Source organism: Lates calcarifer, linkage group LG5, assembly GCF_001640805.2.
Source record: "Lates calcarifer isolate ASB-BC8 linkage group LG5, TLL_Latcal_v3, whole genome shotgun sequence".
In the NCBI taxonomy this organism is placed as follows: Eukaryota; Metazoa; Chordata; class Actinopteri; family Centropomidae; genus Lates; species Lates calcarifer.
The window spans coordinates 7,355,217-7,379,730 of NC_066837.1; the positions used below are offsets into that span (position 1 = coordinate 7,355,217).

Consider the following 24,514-nt stretch of genomic DNA (forward strand, 5'->3'; position numbering starts at 1 on the left):
ATCGACAGTCCGTCAGAATCAATTGATTACGAGCTGTAGGGTGAAGCTCTGTTTAATCTTTCATCAATCTTAATTTATGCCAGTATGACAATGAGAGCCCGGCTCAGGGGAGCTGTGGGTGGAAGCTCTGCCCGGCTCTGCACATATGAGGCATTGTATTTGCAGATGTGCGCTGCGGAGAGAGGAGGCTCGGAGCCCAAGTGATTTCCCCGAGCACCCCTCACACTCCTGCACAACGGATGGAATAAACATATATATATATATATATTCATTCCTCTGCCTCTCGCGAACCCCGTGAGTACTGACATGTTATCCGTGGGTTGAAATAACATTTTTTTTGTTCCGTTCGCTCAAAGACATTCAATTACACCTGAAGCAGACAGCTGCTTAAGAGGAGAAGCCGAGCCTCTCCCGACAGCCTCCGCGCAATTCTCGCTGTATACAAATCACTTTATTAGACAGGATTCAACGTTTAATCTTATTGTCATCCAGTTGCGTTATTTTAATAGCACTCTGAGCCTCATTAATGCATCTTAGTCTGCCGAGCGCTGTCACTGCACATAAAAATGCGGATTACACTGCAATCCGATTAGCGGACTATATGATATTTAATTAAGATTATTTAAATAACAGACATATCACAAGCAACAAAGGACTGACAACATCTTGAGATGGATCAAATCTAATTTAAGGCTGTGTTGTAGTCGTTTGATCAGGCTAATAAGGCTCGTGCACGGAGAGGAGTTTAAGATTTTATTCAGGCAATGTTGCTTCTCTTGAATCAGATAAGGTCCCATTTCAGGGTAAGCAGTATCCTGGAATAAACTCTGCTACTGCTGGATGAAAAAATGTTTACAGAGTTGCTACTCAGGCCTGTGTGTATGTTTGTGAAGCAGACCTCCAGTGGCTGAGACAGAAAACTGAAGATACTGTGTTTTCACCAGCTCTCTCCAAGGACACTGGTGCTATAATGAAAAAGTTGCCCAGGTATATAATGCTGGGTATTATGAAAGTGATACACATTCATTAAAGGCCTGTTTTCCTGAGAGACCTCAACAATAATCCAACAATAAATGTAGAAAGGGAAAAAAGCACCACGACTTAACAGCCAAACAGCTTGGGAAATGGGAATCAGTGACACTCTGCAATGGGAGATATGGAAGCCAGTGCATAAGAGAGCGCTACAAAGCTCAGAGCAGCAAAACACTAGAACTGCATATCCAGAAAATTAAGCGAAATGAATATCACAGTAACCTTGTCTCTTCATTGTGTCTGGGCTGCAGGGCAAAAACAAAGTAGTCAGACGGGGGAGGAGGGCAGTGACTGAGAGGCAGGTATGAGAGGTGAGGAGCAAGAGCTGCTTCTTTACCTGTTAAGTTCTCCAGGTCCTTCTCCTCAAAGTTGGACATACTGTCATCGTCCCCGTCGAGTAAAGTCTCACCCTCCGAGTTTTGATTTCCCAGAGCCTGACCCCTGATGGACTGTTTGCCTTTGAGAATATCCTCCTCGGATGCTAGAGGGGGAAAGAGGCTGTTTATTATACCTTTAATACATTACGACCATAAGATTATATGCATTCAGTTAGTTTCATGTTTGTATTTTAACCTAACACAGAAAACTTTACTTTAGTTTAGAGTTAGATGACATTTAGAGTTTTAATGACCACATGTTTATCTTTAACTGAAACCAAGCAACCAACTAAGACATTTTTTTCCTCTGTAAAAAACAGCAATTATGAGTAACCATTGCAAACAAGGAAACATGACAAATGAAATGTATCACTCTACATTCCAGGCTTGACTAATAAAGCAGAAATGTGCTCTAAAAAGAACTTTTTTTTTCTTTTTTTTTGGACTGCCTTGGTTTAAACTACAGCTGTTAGAGTTGGAGTGATATATAAAAAAACACTGTGTCCTCCAGCAAAACATAATATTCAGAAAAGCATTAATTTAACAATCTTCATACACATATTAATTTGAGACTAATTAATTAGTAAACTAGCTTAATAAATAATTAATTTTTAAAACATTGTCTTTATGTTCTGTCAAGTATAAAAAAAGATAGGTTTTATAAAATACAGTGGGTTTACCCTCAAATACAACTATTTGCAAAGCTGATCTCATTTGTGTGCGGCTTAACCCTGATTCACTAGTTAAGAGTAACTGCATTTTCAGCCTTGCAGGGTTACATGCAGGCAGGCAAACTGAAAATCGCAAACAAAGCGAGACAGACAAAATACTGACATAATCCTCACCCTCAATGCATTATGCCCCGTAAACACACATTAAAATAAAACACCATTTCACATAAAGATTATCCAAACACATTTAAACAAAATGGGGGTTGTGCACTGCCCATTCAACTTAACATGACTTGAGGTTCCAAATGGATTGTTTAAGAAAAATGGTAATCTGCAAACATTTACAGAGCTCTGCATTCCCCAGTAGTGCATGGTAAGGATCCACAGACACAAGTCCACAACACAAAGACTGGCTGGCAAAGTCTTCCCTCTGTGTAAACAGAGCTAGCGATATAGTGAGAGCTTTTGCTCTGTCTGTGCATGTGTGCTTACTAATCCAGTATCCAGGTAAAAGCAACAGTTTTAATCCAGTGAGTCCCTGAACACATAACTAGTGGGGGTTTTTTCATCATCACCTGAGGAGAGATCAATTGCACTTCCTAAAAATGCACAACCGCGTCATGTGGCTATATACTTTGAAACTGCTAGAGGAGCTGGGCTAAAAAATCTCTTGTCATGGAAAATATGCAGCTCACTGATATTTAGAATGGTCTTCCTGTAATTAAGCCTCCCTGGAGGATTCTTTAGTTAGCAGCACTGAAATTACTACCAGCTCCCCTAATACGTACCACATGCCATTGTATTCACACCATGCAAGTGGACAGGGGACTTGTCAGATGAGCTTAAAAAATAGAGATATAGCTCAACTTCTTTACATTTAACTGCAAACATGCTGAGAAATTCTCACCTCAAAACGCAGATAGTACTAACATACAGTATCAAGACTGGCCAAATACACTGTCTGCAGCTAAACTTCCACTGAAGTAACTGTGACCAAAATAATGACCAGTCAGCATATTGTTTGGCTGAGTCTATTAGAACAGCAAGAAAAGCTATTTTGACCAGAGTTGTGTCATTTATCACCAGGTATACTCACACAACATGCACAGAACTGACAGGCTACACGCTAACTTCTCACTCATCCTGTTCCTATACTACTGTTTATTTTTTTCTGCTTTTAATTTGACAACCCTGAGGTTTTGGTGGTGGTGGTGTGTGTGTGTGTGTGTGTGTGTGTGTGTGTGTGTGTGTGTGTGTGTGTGCACGCGTGCATGTGCATGTGTGTGTGGCTGAGGAATCATGTAGCACATGATCATACGCACAATCTAACTGTGTGAGTGTAAAATACAGAATTAACCACTGTTTACTATGCTATAAATAATATTAAAAGCAATAACAGCAGAATATATTTAACATGCAAAAAATAAATAAATAATTTAGAGTCACACTCACAACCATCATATTTTTTAAATCCAGGGTGTTGTTTAAATTAATGTATAACTTAAAAACATTACAATGTTGAAAAATCAATGCAGAGAGCAGGCGTGCCACATTAACAAAAAATCTACCAGCGCACTTCAACCTCATCACTCATCACACAGGGAGCAGAACTGTGCATAAATCCCAACAGGTTACACTTTTTTCCAAGACCCCATTTCCCCAACTGAGAGGTTCAACTACCTGCTTATACAACTCAAGGCATGCATGGTCGCAGCAATTAAATTGTCAAAATTAACAAATTTGTTTTTAACGGGAGTGTAGCCAGGAGTGTGGTCATGAGGCGAGTATTGATTACCAGAACAGAGACATTAGTCTTCAGGTATTTACTCTGCCACCTCTGGTACACGGGCCCCGGACCAGACAGAATCAATCCCCAGAAAAGATGGTTCTTTCCAACCATAAATACATAACAGCCTACTCAAGCCTACTGGCAGCCACACACTCCTGTGGAAATCATCTTGGCACAGTATGAATGATAACAGTTGTCCATATCCTTAATGCAGAAATGCACATTTTTCTCCATGTATCAAGGAAAATATGTTTACTTCCCTCCTCTTAAAAGGAAAAAATAAAACTCTCTTATAACATACACATAAAGTAAAAAATGCTAAATATTTTCCACTGCTTCTAATTTTATGATCATGCGTGAGATTTGAAAAGTGCTGCCACAAGTAGCTTGAAAATTAGGGTAAATTCAGGCTTGATCTTATACTAAATATTTTCTTAGGGAGTGAGACTGCATTTTCCCCTCTGCATCTGATGAATATAATTACAGCCAGATATGACCTTTGTGCTCTGTTTGAAAACTCAGCCCTGCGTTCTCATCTTGAGCTGCACTTCCGTAACAAATGTCGGGTCGACTAAAACAAGACGAAAGGTTACATCAGAAAATGGATGCCGTCAGGCTTCAATGTCAAAGAGTTATTTTAATGATATATTCCCATATTTCAGCCAAGCAGTATACTCTCTTGAGGTAGCATACCCTTGCCACAACTGGCTGCTGGCTATTTTTACACAGACTTGACTTTGAAACCAAATGTTGTTTGCAGGAATTTGTATTTTTTTCCCCCCATGGTGATGAATATATGCTGCACATAAGCTGAAATAGTTATGAATAAAATTGAATACCAGACCAAATGCCTGAATAACCAACTCACAGAGCACCTTCAACACATTTTCTGAAAAAAAATTGTGACAGAGCAATATGTGATATGTCTGTTCTCTGTCATGATCTAGCTGAAGGGAAAACAAGGAGGAGTAAAGATGGAAACAAAGTAAAATTCAGAGGCTTGCTGCGACCAGCTGGACTGTGGCCTCAGTCTCCAGCTGCCTGCACACTGCAGCCATTACTGCAGACCAGAAGTCTCCCAGGATCCGGCAGATCCTCAACACTTATTGCTTTTAGATCACATTCTTATTGACTCCTGTCACACCTGCCATTTGTCTTTGGGAGTGATGTCACATTTAAGGGGACTTTTGCAGGTGACACATTGAGGACATTTTTTGTCCAGAAATGGCCATTTATTGGAGAGTAATTGATTGAACTGGTAAATGCAGGCCCAGCATGACGATGATTGCAAACCCTGGTGTGTGCAGGATCCTTGCAGAAATTGGTGGGGGATTACATTCACTCTAGCAGAGAAATGCGACTCCTGGTGTTAATGCAGGGACATGTGTCATTTAGATATTGTGGTTCTAAGTGACTGCTGGGAATTTCGAGTCATTCTCAGACAAGGTTTATTGGAAATCTGCACCTGTCTTTATGGAGAAGTTCACAGACAATGGAGAAAGGGGAGAACTGATGGGACCCATTCCAATTCCAAAGGAAAAAGTAATCAATGTTATTACGTTTAATGACAACTCTCTACTTAGGTTAAAAGCAGCATATTGATGACGTCTTTCCAAACCACATTTAATTTTTCCCTAATCTTTAAGAGGTTCCAAGAACAATTTGGGCTCTTTCTTCAACAAAACTGTTTGGTAGACTGTAATTTGCATTTCACTAACGTAATATTTAATCTGAAGGACCAATACAATTTATTACTGTCTAACAATATTAGACATTAAATCAATAAATTAACCATTATTATACAACTGAAAATACATTTCATTTAGACTACAAACGGTATATATTTTATAAGATGTGCCTCCGATAAAGCCAATTAAGCTACAAAGGAATGCAGCAAAGGCATAAATCCCAAAACTCAAACGTAAAAATCTAAATGAGGACAAAAAGAAGAGGGAGAGCATGAATGTTACTTACCACTGATATCAGCTGCTGTGATGCAATAAAGAAAAAGAATGACAAATTTTCACTTTTCATATTATTCACAGCCACTCTAAACTGAATTTCTGAAGAAAGCATGCTAACACTCTGGTTATTAGTCCAGCTTTGCATAATGGGAGGCAGGGTATGAAATTACCTGTGTGAAATTCAAATGAGGGTGCGATTTTACTGTGTCTTGTGGTGCAATAAATCTTTTATTGCAGCAGGAGGACTAATTTTTATTGCCTTGTACCTGGTGCTACCACCAAGCGAGTAAGACGGGGAGTGCAAAACAACAGGCAGGGATGAGGGGAGACGTGGTGGACGGGACTGACCGTGTTCGGCCACGGCTTTGAGCGTAGCCTCTGAATGAGTGGATCCAAAGGGGTTCCTGATGAAGCGACGTCGCCGCCTTAAATCGTCCTCCCAGTAGTCCAGGCGCCAGAACTCCCTCGGCCGGCTGCAACGAGACAGAAGTAGCACATGTGTTAGCAATTACCAGCCAGCATGGTATAGCAGCCCAGCATTAGCACTCGGTCCGAGCAAGCATACATAAAGCCAGCATTGTGTTTGGTGTTTTTTTTTTTTTTTTTACGCTCAGAATCACTCTTTAAAAACATTCACTTATACACAAGCTTAGAATCAAAATCATTGTATCCCTAACTGTATCTCTCTTCTCAGAGGCTAAGGTGTTCCCTCTATTTGTCTTCTTTTTCCTCCCCCTCTCCATCTCTCTCTCTCTCTGAGAAGGTGAACTGAGCACTAAGTACCATCACAGAGGAATGAGCAAATGACAGCGTGATCATTTTCCACACACTTTTGTGGCACGTGCTTCAATTCTAGGCTCATTTCAAGCCCAGCAGGATACCTCTTGTCAGGATTCATGGCTAGCAGAATAAGGAGAGGTCCATTACAAACATAGAGGAGGGGGTGGATAGCATTACCAATATTAATCAATGTCTATAGCCTCAATTTTTCTTACCAATTTACATCTCCCTTTACCAGACCTGGTCGGTAAATCATTCTGCTCAAAAAGGAAAAGAAAGTGTTAACTTTTAATGAGGAGTCACTGCAATATAGCATTGTGCTTGAATACTGTGTACCTGTTTATAATGAAATATCACTTTGATTTTTGAAAGTGATTTAATTAAAATATAATCTAAAATATTCATTACCCATGGCTCAGAGGCACAACAAAGAACAAGAAAATCACTTTTGCATTGCATTAGCAATTTTTTCTCCTCCAATTTCAAAGGTATTTTTAATTTAAACTCTACCGCACTACAAAGCTGTTCATTTGTCAGAATGTAAAAACAGCTCACGTGTTAATGATTAACACTCAGGTGGGGAGGGAGAAACAACATGCACTTGGATTTGCAGTGAGACTAAATCCCGACAGTTGGACTTAAGTCAAAAAGTTGTTTTACTTGAACTAAATGTTCTTATGAGGAAAAACACGTTTAGGAAATAAGAAAATCCAAGTCTAGGCTTGTCCTGAGGTTGTACTAAAGTTAGCTTTAGATATGGTCCTTAAACCCTCAGCAACAGCTTACAGAGCTTGAGGAAATATTATAAATGTCTTTAATTCCACTGTGCTGAGAGAAAAATGAAAATTAGATGATCATTAAGCACAAAGTTAGATATGTACCACCTAAAAACATCTAGAGTATGTTGAGCCTTGAAAATAAACAAGGCAACACTAAAACAAGTTTTTTTTTTATACTGAATAATACTGAACAAATTTTTTCTAACTAAAAAGTTTGAACGTTTCTAAAGCAAAAGCTTTAAAATCATGACTAAGTCCTTCAAAAATGGCTGTGGTGTATCCTGTGAAGGTGTAGGAAGACACAGTTTATGGTTTCAGTGGCATAAGCTATGACGGGAGAACCCCAGCATACTTTATGTGCTCTACTCCTGAACGCTGCTCTGGCCGGAGGCTCCTCACAAATCTTCAGTCCAACACCAATGATCACACAGGGGCCTCTAAAAGGGAAAGGAGCTTTACGCAAGCAAACAAATACGATTTCCAAGCGGGTCCTTTAAAACCTTGTATGCCCTGGCTAATGAAAACCATTGAATATTTGATGTATTTGGACAAAAAAAAAAAAGAAGAAAAGAAATCAGTCTCAAAAGGCTGGATGACGAGTGGAGAGCGGCTGCTGCTGCTGATATCTCAAGCCTGGATGTAAAGAAGTTTGCTGAACGCATTTCATTTCATTTGGTGCATACAGGACAGCCGCAAATACTATAACATTTTTCACAATATAAACTTAGAGAAAAGAAAAAAATGGAAAAAATGAATATAGATTCTGTGTATTCGGAGCAATAAATCCAGAGACAGTGTGTGTATGTGTGCAGAATGCAAGTTGGAAAGACACAGGGGACGCAGGTCTGTGCAGGACCAGATTTTGCACCAGTGACAAAGACCCTGCTCCATGTTTGCATGTGATAGTCTCTGAACACAAATGGCCACTTCATCATCCTGCCTGCAATGGTATTCATCTATGAAAATAATTATCAAGGTTGTGCATGGCGCACGGCTCCGAATCAGGACGCACTCGTCTCTCATCTCATGGAAGAGGGGGGTCTGTCCCATTCACACAATACACATTAATCCATCAGGAGGGGAACCATTGGCTGGAGTAATTAGTCACAGCATGAGGGGGGGACCACCTCTGCCAGTCATATTCATCCGACGCACCATGAACAGGCGACAATGGAAGTCCTAATGATGGGGTGCTAGAAGAGGTGGACGGACGATGAAAGATACCTCGTCATCAATCCCTGATGAGAGCGCCGCCGTAACAAGAATGGAGATGTACTGCGCTCTGCAACCCCCCATACCGTACACTGAGAGTGTTTCCACAAAGATGATAAATTATTCAGAGCTCATCCATCCTCCTAGGGCATCCCTGGCAGAATTTACTGAAGCACCATTCTTCAAAATAACAACAATTAAAATAACAAAGGGCCAGCGTTGTGCTGTGGCTCACGCCAACCACTTGTGTAATTAGTAATTAGTTCGGTCATAAAAGGTGTCTGGAAGGCCTGCTCGTTAAGCCTGAAGTGGCTGTTGTCTGATGATGAAAGTGGGGGAGAGACACACACAGAGGAACTGACAGAGGGAGTGTGTGTTCCTTAAAATCGTGAGTAATACTTGAATATACACCACTGTTTGTGAGCCTTACACGAGGCCCCGAGTTTGTGTGTGTTTAGAAGAAAATGTTGAACCATACCAAGCCTTTCTAATGTAGACCACATTGGCTACTGATGAAACAGGGTCCGGAAGAGCTTTATGTGAGGTAGTAAAGAGTAATTACCTTTTTTTTTTTTCCTTTTCTTTAAACATCTTTTGGATGCTCTTGAGGACTCTGGAGTTGTAAATTTGAGGAAGTTTACCAACATAGAGGACAAATGGGAGAGCTCAGGTTTCCCCTTTTATGTGGCCCTGACGCTCTTACTCCCTAATCAGTTAACAAAACAGTTATGCCTTCAATTTAATAAACTCAACACAAACCATCAACACACTGCAAGGAGATATTTTACTGGTGGGTTCTCTAAGATTTCAATAGTGCTACTAAATTGTCCATTTACATCAAAACAGAGCTGGTGTCCAAGTAGATCTGGCATTGCTCGGCTATGTACAAAACAAATGTAGTGTTTAGTATGAGAGCTGGTTCAGGATTAATGAAATGCTTATTTGGAAAGAACAGCATTTAGAAAAGTGGAGGGCCAAGAGAGCTACATTAACTATGTCCTCTGCTATAAACTATTCCCTGACACATTGGTGCCATTTACCCAAATAACAAGCAAGAAGCACATCCATCTGCTGGTGACTAAAATGACATTATAACTAGTGTTTTTAAAGCATTGGTCAAATAAGGTCAGTGGTACTGACTGTCAGCTAAAACCATTTTAATTTTGAATCAGATTTAAAAAACTTTTTATACATTATTTGACAGTTTTTTTTTTTAAGATTCTATGATATTTTATTTTATTTTTCTTTCCTTTGTTAAAGGTTATTATAGTTTCCCACAGCACCAACCCCATTTCCCTGGGGGGGGGGGGGGGGGGTGTTAAGGTTTACCCTCATCCTCAATATAACACTAATCTGGCATTAAGAAACTCTAAAATAAACCATCCCAATCCAAGTCACTTCTATTCGACAATCACACATTATGGAGATTATAGGGTTACTCAGTAGTTGTATACGATGGCCAGCAATGCTGCTTATCATTATCAAACGGCCGGTTTAAACATGTTAATAGATTGTCTCTTGCGGATCCTGAAAGTTTGATAGCACTGCCGTTTGAATGGCTACAATTGTTCATTTGCTGACAAGGACAAATGATTGTCATCCATCAACATCCAGTTAGACAGGTCTGTCCAGAGACAGATGCATCTCAGTTTTTAAAAGTCTTTAAAACTTTTTGTTTTTAAGATGACATTAGAAACTGATACTGGAACTACAATTTCCCCTCCTGATTATTTTTGTATTATTTCATTTGAATTCAGATTCCAGGGAAAGCTAGAAATTACTTTGGGTGAATATTGAGAGGTGAAGAAAATATTACTGTTTTGCATGGGTTTATCTTCAAAGCATTTGATATTATGTAAATAACATGACCTTTATCATAGCAAGCAGGACATGCAGAGTGAATATGCTTTCATATATCACTACAAGCGACCGCACTTTGGCACAAAAAGTCATTCATAACCTTTCTGCTAAATTAATTTGGGTACAGTCAATGAGACCCTGCATATGCAGAATAGATTTCTCCCCTTGCTTATTTTATATTAATGCCAGTTCCCATTGGCAGTCCTCAAATTGCTCAAACATTGCTGCTATCCCCAGGATCATTTTGCTTTGATTTGCATAAACCATGTGTTTAGAAGAAACGGGAGAGCTGGAATAGATTGAGGATTTGTCATGTTGAGGACCGGTTGCTGGAGCACTGGCTCTTTGTCAAACGGTGGCAGCGATCGCGTCGCTGGTATCTCCAGACTCAAATTAAAATGAAACAGGAGCAAATACCTTCCCACTGAAATTGTTTGGCATGATTAAGGCTTGCCGAGGTGATTTTCTATATGTGCAATAATGCTTATCCATCCCTCTCCAATGAGGTGTACAGGAGACCATCCACATGTGTGTATGTTAATTCACCTCAGCTAATGTTGTTTACACGATTTACCAGGGGTAACATTAGGGTCACAGACCCGGCAACAACAGTCTACATGTAATTTTGCCCATCCTTATTATTAATCACAGATCAAGTCTTTTATATGAACTTAAATACTGTGCAATGAGTGATCAGAAGTGTATTTATACGATTAGAGAGGAAAAAAAAAACTAAAAATCTGAAGATAGAAATACACTCACACTGAACCACAGTGTGTATAAATTTACATCTTTAAGTTTTATCACTCTTTTGTTAACTCCCTTTTCACTGCTAACACACAAGAGTGAACACACTCTCATTACCAAGACAACATAAGCACCTACCACTCCTCCCAATTAACTCCAATTTATCCAAGAGCTTTCAAAAAGCGATCTGGAAAAAAAAAAAGAGGGAGTGATATTGCATCTCTGCAACATCACTGGCTTGTGAGGATCAAAGTGCTCCCATGGGTGTGAGGCGAGAGGCTTCAGACTCCCCACAATGCAGTGCAGCCAAATGAAATAATGCAAATCGGGCCCTAATTACCACCAGCTTAGTGTGTACCTTCCAATTAGCAGCAATTACACTCAGTGTAAATTCACAGACAAAAAAAGCCAGACAATTACACACTGATTATATTAGATTTCATGGGAGGTAAAAGTGTTGTGTTTAGTAAGGTTGTAAATATTGACCAAAGGACAGGAATGTTTAACCTGCTGTGAAAAAGCTATTTCCAATCCAATGAAAATTGTTTTTATTCTTTAATGTAAAAATAGCTTCAGTGTTTGCCTCATGAATATTATCTAAGCATCAAAGACATAATAAATAGCATATACAGACTTCCACTGCTTCAGCACTGAAGTGGTACCATCTGTATTTTTGATGAAGAGTCACATTTTTCCTGTGATTTTGACAACATGCATTTAAGGCCATTTATCACCACTGCTGCGAGGTAATGAGGGCATCCACTGGACCGGAGTTGCATAATTCTGCCATTACTGGCCCATTGTAATAATCTTCTGACCTCTAGCTTTCAGAGCTGATCTTGAATGGTATGACAAATCTGAACTCGTACCCACATTTTCAACACACCCCAAAAGAAAAACACAGCAGAGGAGCTCAAGGTCAAGTCTGGGGAGGGTGTTTTCCAAAAGTCCACATCTATGAACACAAATACGGGACCATGTTTAACTTTACACCTCAAATGCCAAAACCAACTAAGGCGTCTCACAGAAAAACACTTTGTTTAAAAAAAATAAATAAATAAGTAAACAAAATTTGAAACTGAACTTTTTAAAAAGTCGACCATCGTAAATTTCAGTTTAATGTATAAAACTACACAAAACAGAAAAAAATGGAACAGATCTTGCTCGTTAGAATTCAGCTACTATCATAAACAGATTGGTCGTGTCTGTGTACTAGCGTGCCCTGCTTCAGTGTGATACAGGACTGCAAGGCTCGGCAATCTCATCTAGCAAGGCTGTCTGCTATTCATGAGCACCTCCTCCCCTCTCTCCATCGTACGGCTGTGCCCATTATACAGCACTTACAGCATGGTGCGGGCTGTATCAAGTGAAGCAATTCCACCACACGGTGATTGTGACGATCATATAAACACAAGTCTGACTAACTATAATGGCCATGTAGTTATCACTTCATTTGACAATATAAATTAAAAAAAATAAAAAATAAAACTAAATAATGACAACAACAACAGCAGCATCTACCCAGATAAAGGCCCGCTTCTAGAATTTTACAATGCAAATGCAAAAATAGCAGAAAATCCACTGTGATGCCTCTAGCCTTTTTTTGGTACTGTCATAAATGTATTATTTTAACTATGCGTTTTAGCAATGAGGTCATACTTGATGTCTTATACTGGAATGCATTATATGCAGAGATGTGCCTAATATTCTGATTCCCTCAAAATTAAAGATACCTCTCTAAAATGTACACATTTCTGACAATATCAACAAAAAGGCAGAATTTATGGCAGAGTTGTTGCATTGGTTTGCATTAGACTGCACAGGTGCATCTAATAAAGTGGCCACTGAGTCTTTTGTTATTTCATTTATATTTCCTATTATTCAATTTTTTTGCTGTACCAAGTATCATTATCTGCAACTAACAGTGAATCAGAATTTCACTATTTCCCTTTATCTATTATCAATATCCATTCTTAAGATCACAGAGCTTCAACACTGAACTCACCCTTTCAGGGTGGCGCTGAACTTGAGCTCAGACACAGGAATGGGGGTGTAAAGTAAATCTACAGCAGGAATAAAAACTAAAGATCTACAAGTAAAGGATGATCCTCAGTCTTCCGCTCTCTATACCAGGGAACATCAGTGTTTTATGTGTCCTTTTTCCTGCTTTAGTTGCACAAGAAAGCACTGGATTCTGAAGATAAAGGCGATTTTTCGGCAAATGGTGAAAGTAGCAAAATAAATGGCCTGCTGGTCCCATGGTGTAATTACAGTGGCTAGAAGCATACCAATCTATCACAAGGAAGAGGGGGGGCTGACATGCTGCAAAGGGGTTAGTCAAAGGAGATAGCCTTTGACTAACTACTGGCCCCGGACAATCAATACTCTGCAGATATTGCGTCCAGGGAGAAAGGAGGAGGAAAAAAAGCCCTAAAAACTTCCCAAATGGCTTTTCATTCAGATATTGATCAGCACCTTTTATCATGACCTTGCTTCACCAAGGCCATATACTTTCTTAAGGGTATATGAAACTCATAAATCTGAGAGTTGCTACAGAGTCACACTGAGCTGTGAGCAGCAAGGCACCGAGGCAGGATGGTGTAATTGGTCTTTCTGGGATGGCGGCCTTCATTCATACTTCATAACAAGGATTCCATTACATTTCTGAGCTGCTGGGGAGAGGACAGACAACACTGATAGGGTAAAAATGAAGAAAGGGATCCAAATGGCATAAATGGCTTACAGTAAAATGGTTAAACTGAAAACCTCTTGTCCACCCTTACCTCCAGTTTAGGTAACACACCATGACAATATATATACATTATATAGCCAGGATTTTAAAGGGGCTATTCGTAAATTTATCTGCCACCAAACACAGTTTCTTGCCAGGAGTGGGTGGTGGTGATTATCGCTTGCCAAGAGCTTCAGCAATTCGGCATTTCCAGTACAAGAGGTTAGAATGCGCCCTCTGAGCAGTGCTACTTCTTCAGGGCAGTGTGGACACTACAGTGAGCTGGTTAGCATTTTAACCTCAGTAGAGGAAAATAAGTGGTAGAACTAGAAGCAAAACATTGCCATTGTTTTCTGCTGAAGACAGCACTTGGTTGAATGAGGGAATGTAGCTTGATGCTGAACTTGTACCATTTCTTCTAGACTGGTGAGTATATTTACTGTCACAATAACTAACAAACTACCAGCTGTAGGTTTTATATTTTAAGATCAGCTTGTATATGATCAATTGTGATACCTAACATCATTTAAATAAGCATATTTGGGAACATGACAGGTGGCATGCATGAAAGGGTATTTGAGTTCATCTGCTAGGGCTGGTTAAAAGAAAAAAAAAGATAAGAAAAATTGGGTAACCAAAGCATTCTTGGAGGGGGGGGGGGATCACCGCCACAGTTAAAAGTACCAGTTTTCACTTATCCACTTTTTTTAGTCATTTTAAATGATCTAGTGAGTGTAATTTTTTAAGTCTCAGTCTACACTGCAACACTTAACCATGCTAACATATGGACATCATCAGCTGTTAATATGTTCCACCATGACACTTTGTTACTATTCCTTACAGCCCCAGCCACTGTACTGTATATACAGTCGAGGTAAATGTTATCATTAAGGCTATATTCTTATTCATATCCATGAGCCAGACTGCACGGTAGGGCCTTCGTGGCACGTTATTTCATGGAACTGATGGAACGCATGTCTGTCAAACTTGAAACAGTCTCCCCAGAGATTTAAGGAAGCTCCTTTTTGTCCCCATCACAACTTTTCGCTCCCAGACACATGTCACTGTGCATGATTAATGAGGTGGAGGGTTTCACGTTAAACCCGTTTAAGGACTTTGGTGCTGGAGATCTCTGCGCGATACTGAGACTCTGGTTTACAAAGATGAACACAGCTGAAGGCAGGCTCGCGTTGATTCGCGCAGCTATGTTTATGCTATATGTTTATGACAGTATCAAGGCAGATGGATGAGCACAACCCGAGTCCCAGCTAATTGGTTTTGAAGTAGTCAGGACTGGGACCTAAAGGAAACAACTGTCTCTGCCTTAGATGAGACAGGAGCTGCGTACTGCTACAGCTGCCACTGCTCAGTACATCGGGTCATGTTTGTGTTTAGACTGCAAGTATTTATAAGCAAACCAAAAGCCATTACCAGTTAAAAATGATCAGTTAAGTACCATGCAAAGTAATGGACTTTTTTCAATGTAAAGAAGGGCTAATTTCAAACATTATCTACTGTAAATGCAACTTAACAGCCATCCTGACCAAATGATGTTGTAACATTTTACTAAATTTTTTTTCTGAAACATAAGGATTAGGTAACCCTTTAAGGTTAGAGTGCAAATAATATTCAATTGCTCTGAAAAATGTAGAGGGCAGACAACTGAAAAATCTGTTGTATAAATCAGTACAAATCAGAGTCAAAAATCACTGGGGATCTACACTGTTTATTCTATTCCCAAATACAACAAAGGCAATCTGATGGCCAGATAAGTCAGCAGCTGCAGAGTTTTCCATCCAGCAAACAAGACACGCTCTCAACCTTTTGCATACAGATTTGCACAATCACTCATCAGTATGGCTTAGTGTATACTATAACTAGAGGAAAGGATGTGGGGGGGGAAATGTCCCTGTCTTGTCTTTGTCTCCATCTCAACTTTTGATGCTTCAGTGACAAATATCTCTCTCTTATCCCCCGCTCCATCCACCGCCCTCTCTCTTCCTCTGTCTTCCTGCCCCTCTCGTGTCGTGCATTTCCGAGAGCCAGTGTACTCTAAACAGTTATGTTCTTGTTTCCTATGGTTATAATCTCCACTGACGTCCTGGAGTCCCATTTCCTTTTTCAGCTCTGCGTGCACAGTACCAGCACGGCCGTAATGTACAGTGTGTCCATAAAACATACACGCAAGGCAGCACAGACATTGTGCAGACCTGGGCTTTAACACATGCATTATATTCAGTATTATGCATCATAATTGTGATTTAAGTCTGGAATGAACATATACAAGTAGCCTATAGATGTATCTGGCTGCCACTGCCTCTCATGCAATCATTTATTTAAAGAACATAGTATGCGAACATGTGTTCTCACAGCAGCGAGCATAACTCGGTGGTATGTTCTGAGCATTATTAACGGATTCCTTGGAAGTGATACAGTTGTAATCCAGAGGTCTGTAATGATTAAAGGACAATGAGCAGTGGCATTGGAATTTGATTTGCTAATTAAATAAAAAAAAGATTTAATGGCACTGAAAAACCTATTTCCTCCGTCAGCTTCTTAATATGCATGATGGTGTCCTACATTAACATTAAAACTGTGCCAAAGATTAAACTGTTTTTATTATTTCCATTGAGAAACTCCAATATTTGTGCTTTCATCCGTGGTCCTCTCAGTCATTTGACATAGGCTCGGCAAAGTTGGAAAAAGGTGATGTCGCATATTTTTGTGGACCAATTAGAATAACAGTGTTTGTATGTGATGACAGTTGCACAGTCACTTGTTTATGTTTCCAGGGAGATGCCACTGTCAATAAAATTTGATCACACCACACCCATACAGTCTTGCCAGAATTTTAAGTTTTAAACTCTGAATGAACATTACATACTCTTTTTATTCGAACTCTAATTATAATCCTGGCTTATTTATTCCTGAATATTTAATTCTGTACAGAAATATTTAAAGATTGAGACCAAGTTCTCAGGGGCTTTAACAACAAGTCTGAAAATGTATTAATCATTAGCTATTTCCAGGGTTTTAAATTTGAGGATTTGCTGCTTTTCTTTCTTTTATATTAACCATAAATGCAATCTCTTTCGGCATTGTGCTATAGTCAGACAAAGCAAGTACTCTGGAGGCTGTGAATTGCACATTTTTGACAACTTTTTTCTACAATAAACAATTGTAAAAATAAGAGATTTTCAGTTAATCAAGAGATTAAATGTATCACTATAAACTGAATACACGTTGGGACACAAAAAATTGATCATAAAATATTAAAAGGATCAAATGATAATCAAAACACAGTTGCAACACTAATGAACAGCTGAGATTGGTAGTAGTCCAAGAAGAAAAGTGTGGGTACTGGAAAATGGATATTGCAGTAGTGGCTCTGTGCTTACGTTGTTTATCCATCATATATAATGTTGCATATCTAACATTTGACATTGGATGTATTTTAACAATAACTATCTAACGGATAAGTCATTTCTATAAACTGCTTTATCCATATTATCTGAAGAGGTATTGTTAAAAGAGAACCTAACAAAAAAAAAGATTAAACCATCATCACTATTTTGTGCAGACACCATTCAATGGCCTCTGTTTTTGTATCATTAGCAGATAGGTGGGAAATATCCTTTTCTGGCACTAACTGTGAATGTTCTGCTCTGGCTTCTTCCTCAATACTGCACTGGTGAAATGACATAGCACAAGATAAAATAGTAATGCTAATATCAATAGTTTGTCCATTACAGGTCAGCTAACTGTCCAGAGGAACAGTTACAAAGCTGTTCATTTTCGATCTCACAAGGCCGATCAATACGGGGGCATACTGTTTCAATTTTGCTGGCATTGATTTTCTCTATAACACTCCAACCCTAAAGCATTCGTCTTTCTGAAGGAAGGAAGATTTGATTTACTGAAGAAAAATTGGAGTGCACATCACAAAGATTTTTTGCCGGGCGGGAGTTTGACATGCCAAAAGATGGATGTCCCTTGGCTGGGAAGCCTCTAGCCTAAGGGCGTCCATTAGAGCAGTGGTGCTGCAGAAAATGAGCTGCTTATATGAGGGAGGAGGAGCAGAGGGAGAGGAGTTGGTGCTCGGGGTGTGTGTGTTTCGGGGGGCTAGCTGTAGGTGAGGATTGTTAGAGTAAACTGGGAATAAAAAGGATGCTGATGCAGCCTTAAAAGAAAAGAGTAAAACAAAGTAGGAGAACAACAAATGCCAGAGAGTATACCTAAACCTCTGCATCTTGAATAATGCTTCCATTTGCCTCAAACAGACTGGTTACATCAGATTGTCAACAACAGCTCTGGGTAAAGAAGTGTGCATACTGCCTTTACATCACACTCCAACCTTTTTTCAGCTGCAGTCACCTTCCTTTTACTTTCCCTGCTTCATGCATCCAGAGTGAATTTCCATGGTACATTAGTCAGCCTATTAGAATGCAATAAAGAGAAGGTATGAGAGGGGGAAAAAAAGAGGAGAGTAGTGCACGTCCCCAGAGACTCTGAGCTGGCGTTGTCCATCATCTGCCCTCATCTCCCCTCTCTGTCCGTCGACTTTGTCTAGGTGTCATATACATGAAAGATGATTCCTGACCCAAATAAACACCACAGCAGTCTGGATGCTCAGTGGACCCAAGCTCAAAGGAAGGAGGGGAAAAAATTGGAGAAATGTAGAGGGAGAAAAAAATGACATCTGCCAGTTGTTTCATTTGTGGCCATCTTGCTACCTGTTCATTTACTTCCCCCCCCCATCTTAAAAAGACAGCAGGCTGGCATGTTGTACACCTGAGTCTCAAGGCACCGGGACAGAAATGTATGGATGGACAGGTAGTCACCCTGTCTGTCTGGCGGTGGATCTGTCTATGTCTTGACACTAGATGACAGATGGATACTGCCTTTGTCTGGTGGAGGGAATCCTCCCTGGACACTCAGTGTTACAACTGAAGTAGATAGTGAAAAAAAAGGAGCAAAGGACAAGGAGTGAGGGAGAAAGAGAAGAAATTGTGTGTTGTGATGAAGAGAAAGGAAGAGAGAGAGAGAACCACCGACAAAAAAAGACAAAGCTAGGGAATGGAAAAGGGAAAATCACCTAACACCTCTTTTCTCCAGAGGCCAGGGCTGCTGTAAGCTGGATATTAAGACACAAATTGCATTCAGGCGGGTCACACTATGTCAGAAGATATTAGATGCCTGCCGTGAGGAAACAACAATTCCCATCAGCTTGTGAGAAAATAATATTTTCATTTTCAGACTCTTTATTGAATGGAAACTTTGGGGAATACGTTTTTATGGCGTGTGAGCAGGCAGGCTTGGATTTTTACACCCGAGCAACAAAAGGTCGTAATCATAGCTGCGTATTGTCTTTGTGCTCCTGGATCTCATTTTCACAGCTGGAAAAAGGTTGTAGGTTTCATTGTGTGTGTGTGTGTGTGTGTGTGTGTGTGTGTGTGTGTGTGTGTGTGTGTGTGTGTGTGTGTGTGTGTGTGTGTGTGTGTGCCCATCCTTCCCCTGACGTTCTTATTTACAGGCAGGGATGTTGCTGCACCACACGCATTGTATATGAGTGGAATTAAGGAAAGAACAGCTCTTATATTGGGACGGCTGCAGGTATGCAGGTTTTTTCCTGTGTCCATCTCTTATTTTACTTGTTCTTTTCCTGGGTTTGCGGCACCAGATGTTTCCCCCATGCCCGCATACCATGGGCTCTGGTGCGAAGCTACACCACCTGACCTTCACAGTAATTGACCAAAAATATTGATGTAATGGCACAGGACTGATTGTGATTTATTAAAAGAGCGCTGCACTCCAAGGCCCAGTGCCAATGGCTCCCTGAGCCCATCGGCAGCCATTAGGAAAACCATCAATAGCACAACAGCATAAAGGACCAGTAATGGGGGACTTTTCTGGCCAGAGCTCGTAGAACACAATCTCCATAGTAAATAGCATAGCCTCATGTGAGTACACATGGAAACTAATAGAAAGAACGAGATGGAAGGAGGCGAGGGAGGGAAGGAGATGGGATCAAGCAAAGAAAAATATGACAAATAATGCACCACATCCTGATATAAGAGAACAAACTGGAGAAGGAAAACAAAGGCAGCCAGAGATAGACTCCTGATCCAAAAGCAAACTAACCCTCGCCAGACGAGTCTCCAGAGAGTTGGTTCAGTCTAACAAGCGTGAGCCAGCGGCCGTCTCTCCAGCTCACTATTACACACTACCTGCACAAACAGCCATCATTAGGGAATAGCTGCATTGGATTCTGCTGCCTATTTGGTGGAACAAACACAGAGGATAAGGTTCCCTCTGCTCTTAATGGGAGCGGAGCTGTTTAAATGGCTTTCATCTCTCTCCTGAGTCAATGCATCATTCAACCCACAGCTGACATTTTCACCTTTGCAAATCTAATTTAATCAAAGTCATGAGTATTGGGGGAAGAGAAAGATTATTATGAGATTAAATCCATTACAGTGGTTTGAATAATTTTCAAGGCTGAGAAAATTAGATGCTAAGAACTCCGTTCATTAAAAAACAAAACAGGTGCATCCCCTTGATTAAAGGCTCTATACAGTGCTTCACTTACTTCACTCACTTGGCATGTTGGAAACATAATTATGATAAATATAGAATTGTACAAATATTTCTCATAATTAAATTCATAAAACAAAACAGGCAAACAAATGTCATCTGTAAAGAATAAATTAAACATGTACATAATGTAAAATGTATTATATATTTGCGTGAGGTAGTGTGACTGAGCAAAGGAAATCTCAACAGCACCACTGATTTTTTTTTCCTCCCATTACAATAAATTCAAAAATATTAGGGAATAAGTTTTGTTATAATCATTTTTCTTTTTTTTTTGGACAGAGTTTTTGTTTTACCTTTTGGAAGAGTTTCCCCAGGCTCCATGTTTGTCAGTCAGGATGTTGACTATCTTCTGGATGAGCTGTGTGGCTGTCACGTGGTCGCGGTACTTGGCTGCTCGGATAAGGTGGTCGCACATCTTCTCCTCATCTCTCTTCTCTGCAGCGTACTGAGCGCAGTTAGACTGAAAGGGAAAGAGAAAAGATGCATCATACATTCTACAAGTGAAGGCATCGCAAGCATGTACATTGCAGATACATTTACAAATGTGTCAAAAAACTGATTATACAGCATATAAATGTATTAATATCTTGCACATAATATGCAGGGCCAAAACCAGCCTATAGGAAGAAACAATACAGACACCAGCACACAAGGTTTTCATGTATAGAAACTCTACTCTGAGTAGAACCAAATGAAAAGCATAGGGTCATTTCTGTCCTCTTGTCATGTTGATTAATAACAGTGGACATGTATTTACTAATGCCCTCCGGCGCACCAAATAACACGATACCCACAATGCACAGAGAGGACATTTTTCTCTGTCGGAATTTGTTATCAGAATGGGCCTTTGAACTCCGCAGTGATGGCAGTAAAGTAAAACACCTTCTGAAAATAACAGCTATAATTTGAAACAGTGTTTTGATTTCCAATCTTTATTTCAAAACCAATTTAAAATTCTAAATTCACGTTGCACTCATGGCTTACTTTGAAAGAACTGTTTCAGAGTGATGTTCTTATTGAAGGTGAGCAAAAGGGAAGGCACCAAGAAAAAAAACATGGGCTATGTATAGTGCATGGAGACATATAAATTATCAGGCTTGAAATGGTGCATTTACATTATCTCCTCTGAGTACAGCTACTAAAGCAAATGGCAGTATTAAGAACGAAAACACATTCAATTATTAATGCTGCATTGGTTGTATACTACTGTCGTTATGAAATTAGCTTTAAACTAACCCATCGGTACAACAGTCGCAGTAATTATTAACCTCAATGCATGGCTCAACAAATGCAACCTGTTTTCCCCAAAGTTACCAGTAAAGCGCTTTATAATGGGTCCTCCTCTTCAATTTCAACGACAACATTTCATATCTGACAGAAAATCTATAGGTATAAATCACATCAGAGGGGCTTTTCTGCAGGCTGCTGGGCCTTAATTATCAATCTGTGTGTCTCTTTGTGTGGCATTAAAGTGGGCCTTGACCTTCCCCGTACAATGACCTGGGAAACAGCAATGTAAAGGGAGTATGGAGGAGGGATCGCTGGGTAAATGTTTCAGATTTTAAACCAGGGAAGGCTTTGCTTTGCTGTGTGCCCATTAATCTTGATCAGTGAAGGTAAAGGCAAGCAGGAGCGGGACGTAGAGGAAAGCTGGACCAAAGGAAGTGACTCAGAGCACGACATAAAAAGTCCAATTATTCTAGATGTGTACTCAATAATTCAGGAAAAAAATATTGTAGGAGATACTTTACAATATACTTGAACCAGAAAATGATATAGAGACAACAGAAAACACTTTCCAAAGATTACAAATGTGCTTATGAGGATTTCAAATCCTTTAAACAGATATAAGTAGCTGGCCTATAAAGAGTCCGTTTCCATCTGCCCCTGTCTGAGACATGTAAAGTCTGCAGGGCTAATCAACAGTGCCGGGTTCACACTCATAACCATAAACAAACACTTCATCACCTGTGTGTTGAGCCTGCCCAAACACCCAAACCCTCCATGCCGTAATGGGCTTTTCTCATATCCAAAGCCAAAGTCGACTACGGGAGAAAAGGCCAAATTCACGGACTCACCCCTAAAATAACAACCAACAAAGCTGAACACATAAGTAGAGCCATTAAAACCTAAAGTTGGATTTGCTTGTAAGTGGAAAAGACAAGTCACTGTTAATTCTGGGGGTCATTCCGTTGATGTGAAGTCAGAGAATATGCACTGGTATTATGAAGGACTTATTATGTTATGTTATTATGAAGGTTAAAGCGAATAACTAAATCTCCCCGCTTGGCGCCATCCTGCATTCACTTCCATCCAGGTCCACTGACAGGATAAAGGACAGAAACTAAAAAGGGGTATTTTCAAACAAACTGTTCTTTCATTCCTTTCAAAGAATGTGGAGGAAACATAAGAAGTCAATTAAAAGTATCTGTTCCCTTTTGCAATCAGGAACATGCCTCCTTTGGAGTGACTGAGGCAGTCAGTGTGCATATTTTGACAAGAAAACAACCATAAAAAGACATGCTCAGATATAAGCACTTCCATTTACAGAGTTAAAAGAGTGCAGCTGAGGAAAAAGGACGGCAGACTATGCTCTGTTAGCTTCCTACCCAGACAGCCACCAGGGCACAACTTGCTGGCAGTGAGACCATTATGACTTGCGACACTGTAATCATGGGCAGCACCTTCCATTACATGGCCTGGCTGACAGGGTCGGCCGGCGTGGGTGCTTGCTCTGCCGGAGGAGACAGCTTGGTGAAGACGAAATGATAATGGCTGGCATTAATCGAGTCAATTACACTGAGTCGTGTCTCCCACAATTCATCCACAGTTCAAATAAATAAATATGGATGTGTGCTGGAGTTTGGAGAGGAAATGGGCTGTGCAAAGGGGGGAGAAAAGAACAGTAATCATCTCTAAAATCACATAATGGCAGAAAATGGCAACACACACCTACACAGACACAGCACATGCATTTTAATCACATCGCTGAACCTTATTTTGAACCAGTGAATAATACACACATACACAAACTTTCTGCTTTTACCAGTTGTTGCAGTTATCACTGCAGCTCATTCATGTTTTTGCCATGCTGATTCTACACATAATAAGCAGGGGAAACAAGGAGAGGAGTTTCACAGTGCTGGTGTTGTACCAGTGTCAGCCTTATCTAAATGCTGTAGTTGTTGTCAGATGATGCCTTGGCTCCCCTCCTCCTCTCCCTCTGTGGGTTGAGAGGGTTAACCAGTATAATAGGCTGGAGAATGGAGGCTCATTACAAGATATCAGCCCTATGTTTATCAATTAGAGTGACAGAGAAAGGTCTAGTGGTGTTGCCATGCCACAGTGAGCCTTCAGCATGCCGACTGACAAAACCAGGGTCTCATGGTTCTGTCGGAGAACAGGAGGAAAAAACAAAACCAGCAGAGATGTTATTAAAGCGCTTGATTTGCAATCTCTTGACACTGGTGGCACATCAGGGCTACACACTCTCCAAGGCTGGGCTATCGCTCTGCGAGAATCTCCAATTTCTCACATCCGCCGACAAGCTCTCCCAGAGGGTTTCATTTACAAACGGGCAGAAAAACTGTCCAAAGGAAGGCGAGACATCAGGCTTGTCCTTGTCTGGTATCAGAGAATGCAAATATACCACAAATAAATTCCTCCTGGAACACGTTTGAGGTCTAGGGAGACAAGAGGATGAAATGAGAAAGGAGGATGGGGTCACTAAACAAAAGTAGATGCCGAACCAGTCCACCAATTGGTTTCAAAGAGATTCTCTTGCACTTGATCTCTTGCCCTCGAGTTTTCAAATTGCAACATAAAATGTCACCAGGGGAATTCAGACAATGGGCTGGGGAAGAAACGAGTGAAAGGAAGAGGAGGGGGAGAAAAATGAGGGCTTAAAAGTACAATGGCGAACAAAAGTCACCAAATGACAATGCCTGACAGCCACTTCAATTCTGAAATGATGCT

The 24,514-nt window shown here is 40.2% G+C and overlaps 1 protein-coding gene across 1 annotated transcript in view; it reads right to left on the reverse strand.

Moving 5' to 3' along the window:
• lrba (LPS responsive beige-like anchor protein) overlaps positions 1 to 24,514 on the reverse strand; it is a 177,479-nt gene that overhangs the window by 71,905 nt on the left and 81,060 nt on the right. The window contains 4 exon segments of the mRNA XM_051070266.1: positions 1,370 to 1,513; positions 5,844 to 5,858; positions 6,182 to 6,306; positions 20,833 to 20,999. Of these exon segments, the coding sequence (XP_050926223.1) occupies positions 1,370 to 1,513; positions 5,844 to 5,858; positions 6,182 to 6,306; positions 20,833 to 20,999 (451 nt within the window).